This window comes from Archocentrus centrarchus, chromosome 3 (genome assembly GCF_007364275.1).
Source record: "Archocentrus centrarchus isolate MPI-CPG fArcCen1 chromosome 3, fArcCen1, whole genome shotgun sequence".
NCBI lineage: Eukaryota > Metazoa > Chordata > Actinopteri > Cichliformes > Cichlidae > Archocentrus > Archocentrus centrarchus.
The window spans coordinates 21446411-21459835 of NC_044348.1; the positions used below are offsets into that span (position 1 = coordinate 21446411).

At 42.4% G+C, this 13425-nt stretch overlaps 2 protein-coding genes across 4 annotated transcripts; both read right to left on the reverse strand.

The window, feature by feature from the left end:
* Window positions 1–977: 977 nt before the first annotated feature.
* On the reverse strand, window positions 978–4865 carry ccsapb (centriole, cilia and spindle-associated protein b). 3 transcript variants are annotated; one of them, XM_030757576.1, is made up of 5 exons: window positions 4798–4865; window positions 3478–3890; window positions 2594–2671; window positions 1531–1751; window positions 978–1438 (listed from the first exon to the last, which is right to left on the reverse strand). In XM_030757576.1, exons 2-5 carry the CDS (start codon window positions 3863–3865, stop codon window positions 1256–1258), a joined length of 870 nt encoding a protein of 289 aa, XP_030613436.1. In that variant the 5' UTR covers window positions 3866–3890; window positions 4798–4865; the 3' UTR covers window positions 978–1255. The 3 variants fall into 3 exon arrangements, with proteins under 3 accessions (XP_030613436.1, XP_030613426.1, XP_030613416.1); XM_030757566.1 differs by lacking the exon at window positions 4798–4865 and adding an exon at window positions 4182–4241; XM_030757556.1 differs by lacking the exon at window positions 4798–4865 and having other exon boundaries at window positions 3478–4083.
* A 1169-nt stretch (window positions 4866–6034) lies between these two features.
* acta1b (actin alpha 1, skeletal muscle b) lies at window positions 6035–10146 on the reverse strand. The gene is made up of 7 exons (XM_030723499.1): window positions 10018–10146; window positions 8989–9125; window positions 8031–8355; window positions 7493–7654; window positions 6887–7078; window positions 6586–6767; window positions 6035–6425 (listed from the first exon to the last, which is right to left on the reverse strand). Exons 2-7 carry the CDS (start codon window positions 9115–9117, stop codon window positions 6282–6284), a joined length of 1134 nt encoding a protein of 377 aa, XP_030579359.1. The 5' UTR covers window positions 9118–9125; window positions 10018–10146; the 3' UTR covers window positions 6035–6281.
* Between the last annotated feature and the right edge of the window lie 3279 nt (window positions 10147–13425).

The window sequence follows — 13425 nt, forward strand, 5'->3', positions numbered from 1 at the left end:
CTCTTAAACAGAAATATTTATCTATATGGGAATTAAATTTACTCCCCACAAATTAAAAAAAATATGCACATTGAAAGTCGAATAAATCTGAGATAAACTTTCTGCTTTTTAAAACCGCTCTGCATTCTTGGCATCAAATTTGTGTGTGTGTGTGTGTGTGTGTGTGTGTGTGTGTGTGTGTGTGTGTGTGTGTGTGTGTGTGTGTGCACGCACGCACAGTAAATGACATATTATTGTACATAACGTTAACATTATTTTTTACTTTACTTCAGGAAACAAGGCTCTGTCTTTTCCCCATGTGCCACTGTGGTTTGTTATCTCCGTATAAAAATATGGACTCATCTTATACAGCATGTATTTAAAGGACCTGCATTAAAGTATGGCTTTAAAATGTATTTGGAACTCTCCTCAGCCAAACTTGTGTTTGATAGACATATCCATTATTTATACATTTACTATAAAGCATCGTACCCTGTAAAATTCATATTATTGTACTCTTATAATAAAAGTAGTTTATAGAAATGTGGAATTGTGAAATGTGGAACTGTGAAACTGTGAAAGTCAGTTTCCATCCTGAGCCTCAGTATGAATCCATTCCATGCAATCTTCTATATCTGTAGGTGTTAAATCCTCAAGTGACCAGGCCCCTTTAGCCACTAAAAACTGATTGAGTGGGGTCATTTATGGGCTCTGTTAGTGCTCATCAAACCTATGTATCATCATCATACCTATGTTCTAATGTCATTTAATAATGTTACATTTTTTTTATGGCAAAAAAAATAGGAGACTTGATTGTCTGTTACTTCTACTATAACCATTCTGTGTTTCATAAATACTAGAAGAAAAAAAAATCATTTTCAACCTTGAGGTATATTTGAGTGAATTACGTTTTACAGTATACAGTATCATTTTGACCCTAAAATATAGGTGAACTGGTGATTAGAAGTGGAAAATTAAAATAAACAAAAAAACATACATATATATTAGGCCCTTTTTATTGTGGGGTAATAAATAACAAAACGTTCCATTATCCTTGCCACACAATGGACCAATTCCTCTAAAAATGGTGGAAAGCTGTAGAAGTAAGCTGACAAATTCATACTAAGAAACATTTTTATAAATAAAATGTAGAAATATAGGCCTTCTCGGTCACTTGAAGTTCAAACTTTAAAGGTGAGAGGCAGTGATGGCTTCAGTTTTGTATTTGTTGTCTAGGGTCATCCTGATGTAAAGGTTTTTTTTTCCTGTGTGTGTCCTATCGGGACCGGGCTGAGAAGCAGCGCATGTACTCAGTGAGCCAGGGGTTGAACTCGGGCTGGATCACTTTTCTGGCCTTGTCCAGGTCAGCAGACTTGGCTCTCCGCCGCTCAGATTGCTGGGTCTGGATCTGACGCTCCACCTCCCGCCTGATCTTAGCACGCAGAGCAGATTCATGGATCTATCAGGTAAACAAACGTAAATCATAATCACCATCCTTGTTGATACTTCTGTCTAGGCCAATCAACAGAACCACTATGACAGAAAGATTACCTCATTAGTCGAGGCCGCGGGGCCAACGTTGTGTGTCTTCCTGCCTGCAGTGTCTGCATCCTTCTCCCCAGAGCCATACAGGGCAAAAGGATGTCTGCTCTCCTTACTGTCCTCTCTGGGCGGCTGTGACGGTGCAGCCCTGACCCACTGCGAGCGCCGGGGTTGCCTTGAAGATCTGGATGGTTTACTTGGCTGTGATCGGTGTCCTCCCGGGTCTTTCTCTATAAACAGAAAAAAAAAAAACAAACAGGCTGAAGCGCCATGAAGATGCAAGAGAAACATAAAATAAATCAGAGATAATATAAAATATTGATGAACGCTCCTTTTTTGGCAACTTTTTATAACAGACATTGTTAATAAAAGGGGATAGTTAATTAACTTTAGTTAAGAGTTATTTATTGTTAACAAACAATGACATAAATAATATTTACTCACTGATATTTATAATATTTGTTTATAAATAGGCAGTAGGGTATTGTACACCACAAGGCTAGAAACTGTGTTCTGTTTACTCACAGATTAGTTTTGTTTTCACTTTGGCTTTTCCCTCGCTGTTTGGTCAGGTTTATAACTCGGAACCACTCGATTAGGTTTAGGAATAGGATAAGGGTTGGGAGTGAGATTGGTCTCACTATAATCCTGCTTGACAGGACCAACTAAAGCAAACCTTGTGCAACTTTTTGAGATGCCAGTGGCTTTGACGAAAGTATTTCAGCCGAGGAAGCAGTCCAGTCATAGATAATGACACCTTTAAATAACTAAAGTTCATCAAATGAAAAATTTGAACATTTTTACAAATTACATACAGTACCAGTCATAGGTTTGACACTGGCACAGTATGTTTAATCCTCATTCTTCCATTTTATTGACTTATTTTTTTACCTGTTATATTATCAACACTATTCGTCCAGGTTTTACGCCTTGTTTTAATCTGTTACTATTGTTTTGATTTGTGTACATGTCTTTTTTAATGTTTATGATCTATTTTACTGTGTTAAGCAAATATATTTTGAAAATTATTGTTATTAGTAGTAGTAGTATAAATATCTTGTTAACTGCTTACTGCCTCTGCTGCCGGCTCTCTCCTCCTCTGTCTCCTCCTGTAGTACCCTTGTCTCCCTCACAGCATCAGACTCTGCCCCTAAGGAGTAAAGGAATAAGTTATAGTACAGCATCAAGCGTGTATCCCTACAATGCAGTATTAGGGCTACTGAAGGGGAAAAAAATTTAAGGAGCTGGGCAGGAGGACTAAACTTGACACTACACTTGACAATCCAGAGCTTTGAACCCTTGACTCATGAAAAAAATGGCAATTTTCAAGGAAAATTAGTGATTTTTAAAGAAATGGCTAATTTATGAGAAAAAAAAATGGGTAAATTTAGGAGAAAAAGATGAAAAGAAATTACCGAAATAGACACAACAAAAGCTGCAAAATATAGGACAAAATTATGGCAAATCTGCAAGAAAAAAATAATTATAAGGTAAAAGTGCTAAAAATGGCAAAAATTTACAAGGTAAAAATCTCCACAAATTTATGAGGAAAAATTACAAATTTACTAGAAAAAAAATATAAATTTATGAGGAAAAAAGAAAAAACTAACAAGTTTATGGGATAAAAATGTTTAATTCACAAAAAAATGCAAAATTATTAGAAAACACACACAGAAATTTATGAGAAAAGGTAAACTGGCAAATTCAAAGGACAAAATAACAAAAAAGTAAGACTTTTTTCTTATAAGCTTGTTTACTTCTTCCCTTTAATTTGACATTTTTTCTTGTAAATTTGCCTAACGTTTCTAATCATTTAAATTATGAGTCCTTTCACCCCTTCCCCAGCCCAGCCCAGCGAATTACTATTATTGTTGTTGATAATAATAATACCTTCAGTGGTTTTAACACACTATGCCACATCCCAGTATGTGGTAAAGGTTTTTATAAAAAGGTTACCATGGACTGCAGACTGTGCAGCAGACCCTCTCTCTTCCTCTTCCTCTTGAATAGGAAGCCTAGGTACGGGCCCTGTGGTTCTGGTCTGCAGCTCCTGCTGTCTGTCCGTCCTCGCCCCCTCACACTCCTCCAGTTCAGTCTCCGCTCGGTCTCCGCCGGTCTCCCCCTGGTCCCGTATCTGGTTCTTACTGGGAGCAGGAGGGGGACTTCTTCCTCCCGAGTCCGAGTCAGTGTCGGAGCCGCTCCAGAACCAGGGGTTATGCGTGTGCTCCAGCAGCCTGCGGGTCAGCCTGTACTTCAGCATCTCCTCGTAACATTTAGTGTAAGTCTCCCATTTGGGGTCTTTGAATTTCTTCATGTACTCCGACCGGATCCTCTTCGTCACCATCTTGCACCTTTGGAAACTCTTTAAACTGAAAAAAAGCGTGTTGTTACTCACACAGAATACGCTATAATAAGTATAAACAACCTTGATGCCCCTTCACACGTAGCTCCGTGTTTGGCACCACCGCCAGACATTTAAAAGATAATGGGAAAGCCGTTAAAACCAATGGCAGAGCAGCAGGACGGTCCCCCCCCCCTCCTCTAAAGATCCCGCCTACATCTTCCCTAGGGAGATCAGTTCGTCTTCCTGGGTCGGGGATGTAGACAAAGGTAATTTATTTATTTATTTTTATTTTATTTTTTTCTTGAAAATTACATACTTGGTTATCTATTCTTATATATTAAATCGGGGTTTTATTATAAAAAATGGCCTCCGGTGAAAACCGTTACAACGTTAACAGCAGAAAGTTCCTGAACGCGATGACGTAACTGCCACCTCATCCACTGATTGGCTGCGGAGGAGTAAACTGCTGTTGAATATTACAAATTAAAAGGTCAGCCGTAATCAGTGAAAGAAAACACCGCAGGCTTTGCAACATATACACTGATAAATCACTACAGTCTGTCCTCACTGCTGAAAAAATGCTGGTTCCGTAGCCTACTTATTTACGACATGCGTATAGAACCCACAAATGTACCTTATACGCTATTACGCTATAACTGAGAGTAAGTGTGTTGATTATTTATTGCCTGTTGCTTTATAGCCATCACCTCCTCATGACAAATGTGTTATTTATAGGCGTTCTTTATTAATCATATGGCGCTAATACTAACACACAGCACCAATAATCGCCTGTCAGCGCCTGTAGGTGAAGCTCGGTTGACGTTAAATGTCACAGACAATCCATCGACACTAGTCAACAACAGTGTGCGGCTCGCCCGGAGAAATTCAGGGCTGTAACAGTCTAATTTTGTGTACAGTAAATATACTCACACCAGGCTCGGATTTCGCGGAAGCGTAGAACAGATGGCGTTCACTGTGCCGCTGCTGTAATCACACACGGGTTGCGTCTTTGAGCTTAGCTCCGCCTGCCTGAAGACGTTTTTAAAAAGCCAAACACACCCGCAACAGGTGTCCCGAGCCGGGACGTCAGGAATGCAGCCGGAGCGGCTATGGAGCATGTACAGATGGCAAAAGAGGATGAAAATACAGTTTGTTTTGTTGTATTTGGACAGCAAAGCATAAGGCATTCAAAGCATAAATTGGCTTCCCTGATTAGACCCTGCGCGACGTGTTAATTAAGGTAGTTGGTGCTCTTAATTGCCACTGATGTAGCATTAAATTCTACTCTGTGTGTGTGTGTGTGTGTGTGTGTGTGTGTGTGTGTGTGTGTGTGTGTGTGTGTGTTGGGGGGGGGGGGGGGGGGGGGGGGGGTAATGATAAATGTGGTCTTACGATAGGCTACATGGGTGATATAAATGATGTGCGCGCCTCCAGCCTACACCCAAACCTACATCCACATAACCTGTGAGCTTATAGGCATATAAGGTAGGCCTGCGGAGCTGACCCCACTGTACGCGGGGTCTGATTTTGTCTAAAGATGGTCTGGGGGCCGGTGGGGGAGCGCACATGGTCGTGCAGGGCAGGCAGCGCAACAGGCGGGTGTCAGATGTCCAATATGCTACTGATCCAGTCAGTCCAAAAAGCGGAGCTGCTGCTGCTGCCTAGGCGCATTCCTGGCAAGTCAAACACCGACTGTCAGAGTTCGAAGGCGTCGCCCTTCAATACCTCTTTCACCTGGCATCCCCCCTCCCCCTGCCTCACATCCATCCAAATATGATCCAGGGATGCGTGCCAGCTCGTGTATGGATGTCCATGAATGTGCCCTGTATCTGGTCAGCTGGTTCGTGGAACAGCACAGCCACACTATGCTTCATTTAGTGATTATTCCGGTTAATGTCCCCCAATTCTTGCAAGAATTGTTAAATACTTGCATAGTTTGCGTGAGGTAAAATAGTATTTTATGAGCTAAAAATCACCCACTTTAATCTGTTTGCGGTATGATTTTCGTGTGCTTTTGTTTGCCATCTTCTCCCACTACCAGAAAAGTAAAACCAGGGGCAAAATTACCAAATAATGGACTTTAATAAATTATCAATATGTATATACACTTACATTCACATGTGTTGGGCAACATGTTGTTGTTATTTTTTTTTATTAAAGTTTTTTGATGGATGCATGGTTCAGTGGTGGTTTTCACAGCCTTTCTCCGTGCAACACAGACAACAGACAGCCATAAAATATGCACAATTTAAAAAGGTTTAAAGAATGCATGTGAATGTCAGCAGCGCGGACAGATAGTCCATCGACAGCGTGTTGTTGTGCCGCAGAGGTTGATCCTCCTCCTTGCTTGATCTCCAGATTGCCGGTGGTAAAAATGACTGAGATGATGGAGAAGCCGGAGAAGAAGATGGAGGATTTAGAAGCACTTCCTGTGGACAATGCTGGGGCCGGCCTCGTCGTACTCCTGCTTGGAGATCCACATCTGCTGGAAGGTGGACAGGGAAGCCAGGATGGAGCCACCGATCCAGACGGAGTACTTCCTCTCGGGAGGAGCAATGATCTGGAGGAGAAGAGAGTGGATTAGTAGAGTGCCAATGTCTGTAAGTGAATAAATGTTCAGTGGAATCAAGTGCGTAATTGCCAGTTTACGCGATTTTTTTTTTCGGTCTCTTTTTAAACTGACGTTTTTAGTTTTCTGATTTGAGTTAAATTTCAAGTACCTTGATCTTCATGGTGCTGGGAGCCAGAGCAGTGATCTCCTTCTGCATACGGTCAGCAATACCAGGGTACATGGTGGTACCACCAGAGAGCACATTGTTGGCGTACAGATCCTTACGGATGTCAATGTCGCACTTCATGATGCTGTTGTAGGCAGTCTCATGGATACCAGCAGACTCCATACCTGGTCAGATGAGATAGACAAGTGTTAGGAAAGGAGTGCCCAGTATGGTACACATCTCCATAAGTCTATTAGTGGTTAAAAAATAAATAAATAAATAAAGAACTGATTATTTAAAGTACCGATGAAGGAAGGCTGGAAGAGGGTCTCGGGGCAACGGAACCTCTCGTTACCAATGGTGATGACCTGACCGTCGGGAAGCTCGTAGCTCTTCTCCAGGGAAGAGGAGGAGGCAGCGGTGGCCATCTCGTTCTCGAAGTCCAGAGCCACATAGCACAGCTTCTCCTTGATGTCACGCACGATCTCACGCTCGGCTGTGGGGGTACAAGTTGATGAGTTATTCAGAGTGCCAAAGCGTGGAGACATAGCGTAACACCGCGGATTTAGTGGGCCGAACTACACAAATTCTGTACACATCTTCATTTCACTCTATTTAGGATTATATCTCTATTTTTAAGCATCGCTATGAGATTGAGCGCGCATGTGGGCAATAATAGGTCTCACAAACTGCGCCCATTATTTGCTTGAAGTTTTTTATCTTTGTGCGCAGCCGGTGCGTAAATATTTCTCCCAATCATATGGAAGCAAATTGTTCCACCACTGCTAGTAAAAATAAAATGTAATTGACAATTTAGACTCGACTTAGCTCAGATAATGTCGTCCTAAAAAGTGGTGGTTTTATTCTTTCTTTCAGATCATTTGTTGTTGGTCATTGTTAAATTCCTCACCAGTGGTCACGAAGGAGTAGCCACGCTCAGTCAGGATCTTCATCAGGTAGTCGGTCAGATCGCGACCAGCCAGGTCCAGACGCATGATGGCGTGGGGCAGGGCGTAACCCTCATAGACTGGGACGTTGTGGGTCACACCATCACCAGCATCCAGCACAATACCTATAGAGAGGCACGGAGAACATTTAGTAAAGTCCGAGACAAAAATGGTTAAATGTTCAGTGTTGGTAATAAAATTACGGCTTAAGTTGGTGCTTGGGATAGAATTCACGAGATAAAGGCAACACACCTACATAAACAGTCCCAGAAAGGCTGGTCAACTGCGCGTAAAAGTTGTGCGTAAAAGTATTTCACTGTGAAATTGCGCAGTCAGTAGTTATTTTTATCTATTTTATACTAATTTAATGTGTCAATAACATATTATCGATAATAAAGTAGACTAACTATATGTGTTTTGTGTGTTAAATAAGCTGTTTCTTTCATGAGTGGTAGATGTGGGGTTTTTTGTTTGTTTGTTTTTTTCTTATGCCAGTCTTACCGGTGGTACGGCCGGAAGCGTACAGGGACAGCACAGCCTGGATGGCCACATACATGGCAGGGACGTTGAAGGTCTCAAACATGATCTGGGTCATCTTCTCCCTGTTGGCCTTGGGGTTCAGGGGGGCCTCAGTGAGCAGGGTGGGGTGCTCCTCGGGGGCCACTCTCAGCTCGTTGTAGAAGGTGTGGTGCCAGATCTTCTCCATGTCGTCCCAGTTGGTGATGATGCCGTGCTCAATGGGGTACTTCAGAGTCAGGATACCCCTCTTGCTCTGGGCCTCGTCACCGACGTAGGAGTCCTTCTGACCCATACCGACCATGACACCCTGAAGGGAGGAGAGAGGGCAAGATAAAAGGAAGGTTAGCCAGGGACGTCAACTGATCCGTACAGATGTGCGACCTTTTTCTGGACAGATTAAAGTCTTTGGACAGGCATAGTGACCATTGCGTAAATGTGCCAAATATCAGCGCAGATCACAGAGACAGGCGGAGAGCAGTTGTGAGATTGGCACTTAACCTGTTACTAATTTAAATGTTACATTGCTCAAGGTAAAAGGAGCCAAAACGTGACTCGAGACCGCTAATATCAGCTGCACAAGCAACTGAATTTTTACAGTGAAATACTGAAATATCGGTCAATATTTTAATAATTCCCCAAATTCTAAAATCCAAATTTATTGTTTTTAAAGCAGTTGGAGATTAATTCTTTTTCTCTATATCCATCCATCCATCTCTTCCGCTTATCCTTTTCAGGGTCGCGGGGGGGCTGGAGCCTATCCCGGCGAGAGGCAGGGTACACCCTGTACAGGTCGTCAGCCTGTCGCAAGGCTAATACGTATTTCTCTATATTGAACAATAAATTGAAGGAGGTGCTACAATTAGTGAGTGTGAATTATTTACTTCTGCCAATTAGTCTAGTCTGTTATCTAGTCTAGCAGTTAATTTTCTTCGCTATTTACCTGGTGGCGGGGACGGCCGACGATGGAGGGGAACACGGCCCTGGGGGCATCGTCTCCGGCGAAGCCAGCCTTCACCAGGCCGGAGCCGTTGTCGCACACAAGGGCGGTAGTCTCATCGTCGTCACACATGTTGGCTTCTGTAAGAGAGGAGGTGAAGACAAAATATTTCAGTTTAAATCAAATCCATAATGTATGTGACAGAAATTAATTACGTACTACCGCTTTCATTCACTGTTTCATTATTTTATATTCTTATATCAAGTGTGGCTAAAAATCCAGTGCAATCCTGGTTTCTTATGCCATGTTAATTTATGTTTGTTTTGCAATGTAAAACCAAATAAACTAAACTAAACTAAAAAATAATTTAATGGAACATAAATCTGGTCAGGCCCAGTACATGCGTTAAATGCATCTATGGCACACCGACATGCCATTTACACATGACAAACATCCTTCTTAAAGTGTCTTGGAATTTGGTGAGTTATTTAAGATTTGGTCTTTATTTTATCTTAATTTGTATAGTGTACATCTATGCGCATGCTTAAAAAAAAGTCAAGGATCTAAGATGCGCTAGAGTTGAAAAAAATTACAAGTCTTTGTCTCACTAATCCTTCCTCAGGTAAACTTCTCTGGCATTTAAATTGATATAAAGTCAGATTGTTTTTCACCTTAAGATCAGTCAAATCAGTAAATAAGGACATTTGCTTTATCTACCTATCTATTTATCAATTAACTGCTCTATTTACTTCCAGATTTGATAGTTTAGGTTTCTCCTGGGAAGTGTGTTTGTCTACTCGCTCCTCAACTATGAATAGTTCCTCTTTCTTCAGGTCTCTCCTATGGTTTAACTATCAGCATCCTTGCCCATGTTGCCCCAATCATTCTCCGTCCTATGTATCCTGTCCCCGGCGGTCCTTCCTAATTTTTGCCCCTCAGTAGATGCTCCAGTGGTTCCCTGGTTAAGGCCTAGTCTGATGTCCCAACCTGGATGAGTGGCTTCAGGAGTGTCAGATCTTAGCAGGGTCTTACCTTAGGAGTGTGTCTGCGGCTCGGAGAGAACGACCCAACCAGTGCTGCTGCTGAACCAGCTACGGTCCTCACTGCTGAACGTCCACCTTTTATATCCAATGTCCACCATTCACAAACCTCAGCACTGGCCCCCATCCCGGCCCTCTGCCATATTAGGATACTGACAGGCCGAAGCTGAGCAGTGGGTGGAGTAGGGGGCGCCGACGTGAAGGCAAGGAGGGCACTCCATACACCGGGTTTCATGAGGGGATCAGAAGTGACGCTGCGCGCCCCCGACGGGGAGAGAGCGCGCGCCATATATGGAACTGTCGCTTTAACCTCCCATCAAGGCTCGCGGTCCCACCTCGAGGGCCGTATAAGGAGCATGCGGGCCACCGGGGGTGTTTCTAGGGGAGACACCAGTTGCTACCAAGCAGGGTTATAGATTTGTTGCTAGTAGGCCTCATCCAGCCTTAAAATGGGAATATGCTTCCCTCATCTGAACAGATTTAGGCCACAGTAAGGGCCAGTGCTTAATGTAGTGACTGACAGGTCAACCAGGAAGGGTGCTGCAGAGGGCAATTGATAGCTCAATTAATACCGGATGATTAAAAAAACAATGGATGTGTAGAAATTCTGTATGTAAACAGCTTAATGTGTGCCTTATTATTTCAGTCATCACATGTCAGATCTAAAGGATTATTTGTAATTCATTACAACAAATACTGTAGCATAAAGTTACAGTCTTAAGTAGAAAAGTAGACGTGGATTGCTAGATTGCCAGTTTAAATGTTCTCTTATATTAAAAAAAAAAATACACCAATCAATACTAGACATATTGATTAATGTACACAGAAGAGTACGTGATCAGAACTAAGAGACTGCAAACTGAAATCCTGCTTCTCAGTTATAACGGTATCCACAGCTGTGTTAAAAAGTGCAATTAATTCAATTCAAAATCTGCCATCCTGCAGCCCACGTGGCTTCAAATTCACAGGGATCTAAGTTGGAAGCAGCCAGCAGGTGAAACCTTATCTGAAGGGGCTACTCTGCTCTGTCAGTGGAGCAGTTGGATTAATTATAACTCTAATGGAGGAGGGGAGCTGGTGCATGTGTGACAAATGGAGAGTTGTGTGTGTGTGTGTGCACATGCATGTTAATGTGTGTTACAGAAAGGAATGGAAGAGGAGGTGCCATTGTGGTTATGATAACTCCATAGGAGGAATGAGAGCGGATTAGATTAGAGTACAAAAAACAGAGATACATCTAAAGTGGCAGAGAAAGGAAGCATGTTTGTGGTCAAATGAACAATCAGACAGAAAATACACACACACACACACACACACACACACTGGATGTTGCAGTTCCTGGAAGTCCTCCCTGAAGGTAACATATGTTGCGAGGACAGTATTAACATGATGAGAGCTTTTTTTTTTTTATTGAGCGCTTAAATCGAAGATTTGTTTGTAGATTTCTTTCTAGACTCTGGTTGTTCTTATACATCTCATTGCAAATATTTAAATAATATATCAAGAAGAACAAGTAATCAGTGGAATTAGTAACTAATAAAAACACAGTGAGTTGGATTCCTGTGGGAAGAGAGAAATACTAACATATAACCTTACATAATCTGGATTGTCATTGCAGCAGCACACCATGAACTGTAAGTGGTTGGAGATGGACTGGTTGGCATTCACTGCCCGTATAAAAAGAGATCTGTGGAAAGAGGACTTAATCAGGTCATTTTTAATTGCATTAGGTGGTTCAGTGGGCTCTTAGTGTTCTTCTTGAACTTAAAATGCATTTTTACAGCACAGGTCTACATAAATAGGACAAGAAGGGGTAGGCAGACAAAATCTTGGAAGTCTTGGTGGATGATAGCAATTGGGTAGGGCCTCCTTGGGTGCAGGCCGTAAGTAGAGAGAATGTGGATTAGGGAATGTGTTTGCATGTGGGAGGGGGGCTGACGGGATGGAGGAGCTGCAGAGCAAGGTTGAGCTACTTTTATGTACTTGTTGTGAACCATTTTGGATCTGAGGGCCTGTGAAACACCTAAAATGTAAAGGGACTGGCAGTTGTTGGGGAGCGTGAGAGGGAGACGGTGAGGGGAGGTTAGAGGGGCCGAGGGGGAGGAGATTAGCGAGAATAAGCCTGGAGCCGAGGGGGAGGAGGAAGATGGAGGTCAAAGGGCGTGTGCAGCAGGTGGCAGAAAAGATGAGTGTAGTTGGTCAGAAGATGTGTGACCGAGGCAGCCGATGAGACAGAGACTTTGGAAAGGAAGAGTAACTTTTTTTTTTTTTTGCATTTGTGTGCTTTGAAAAGTGAATGCAGTTATGATAATAGAGGCAGGTGGAGACAGAGATCATTTTTGGAAGTGAAAAAGCTGAGGGAAAAGGTTATTTTCTTTGTAAAAGCTCCCTCAGTCTCTGTGGCTGCATACCTGCTACCTTTTCAGTTAAATTTTCTTCAGTTGAAAGCTTCAGGACTATCATGGGAGCGCGGAGGGCGAGAGTGTCAGAGAACATGTAAGAATAGCACAAGCTCAGGCATTCAGTAGCTGGAACCAATACTCTTGCTGTATATGAGGGTCCTACCTTTTAAAGTGTGGCAGCATGCTCAACATGTACAGTAGACCCTTTTTTATTTTAAGAGCAATAGAATAGCAATAGGCAGCACTTGTTGTTAGAGATTTTGATTAACTTGAGGTCCATTTTGTTGCAGTGTGGAGTGGCCGAGGATACTGCAAGTGTTGTAAATGGACAGGTAAAATTTAACAATAAAAACCATTAAATATCAGGTCTTTAATTAATTCTTGCTTTCCCTCATTTTATTTAAATCGGCTCATGGAATCCCTCTCCACTGCTTGGACTGAGCAGTACATGAAAACAGTAAAATGCCACTGTGTAGGCAGAGTTATGGATAATGATGGGCAGTGCTGACATGCAACAGAGAGACAAAAGGTGGATGCATGGCTACCCGACCAGTGAGAATTAACTTTAAAGTGGAGGGATTTCTCTAAATTATATTAAGTCTTCTCTGGTTTATGGAGAAATTCTCCGTAGGTTCCTCCACACGGTGCTTTGGCATGACCGAGATTCAAAATGCATCGTAAATTATTCTGGTTTGGTTGCATATAGTTGGTTATATTTCTATTTTTTTAGCTGTGTAAGTTTCTGTGTGGTGTTTCCAAATGATAAATGATAAATAAAGACAATGAATGTTGTTGTGTAACGCCAAGAAGGGTCAGAACCTCTTTTCTTGGCGTTCCTCAAATAGCCCAATGTAGTCACATGGGGAACGATGAGGAGAGCTGCAGCACATGAGACCTGGTGTGGTGCATGAGCACAACTGCTGGGTCTGCTGCAGGGGTGAACCCAGTGTCTGTAGTGTCAGGGAAAATACCACTTAACTGAAGAAACAGGAGACCTC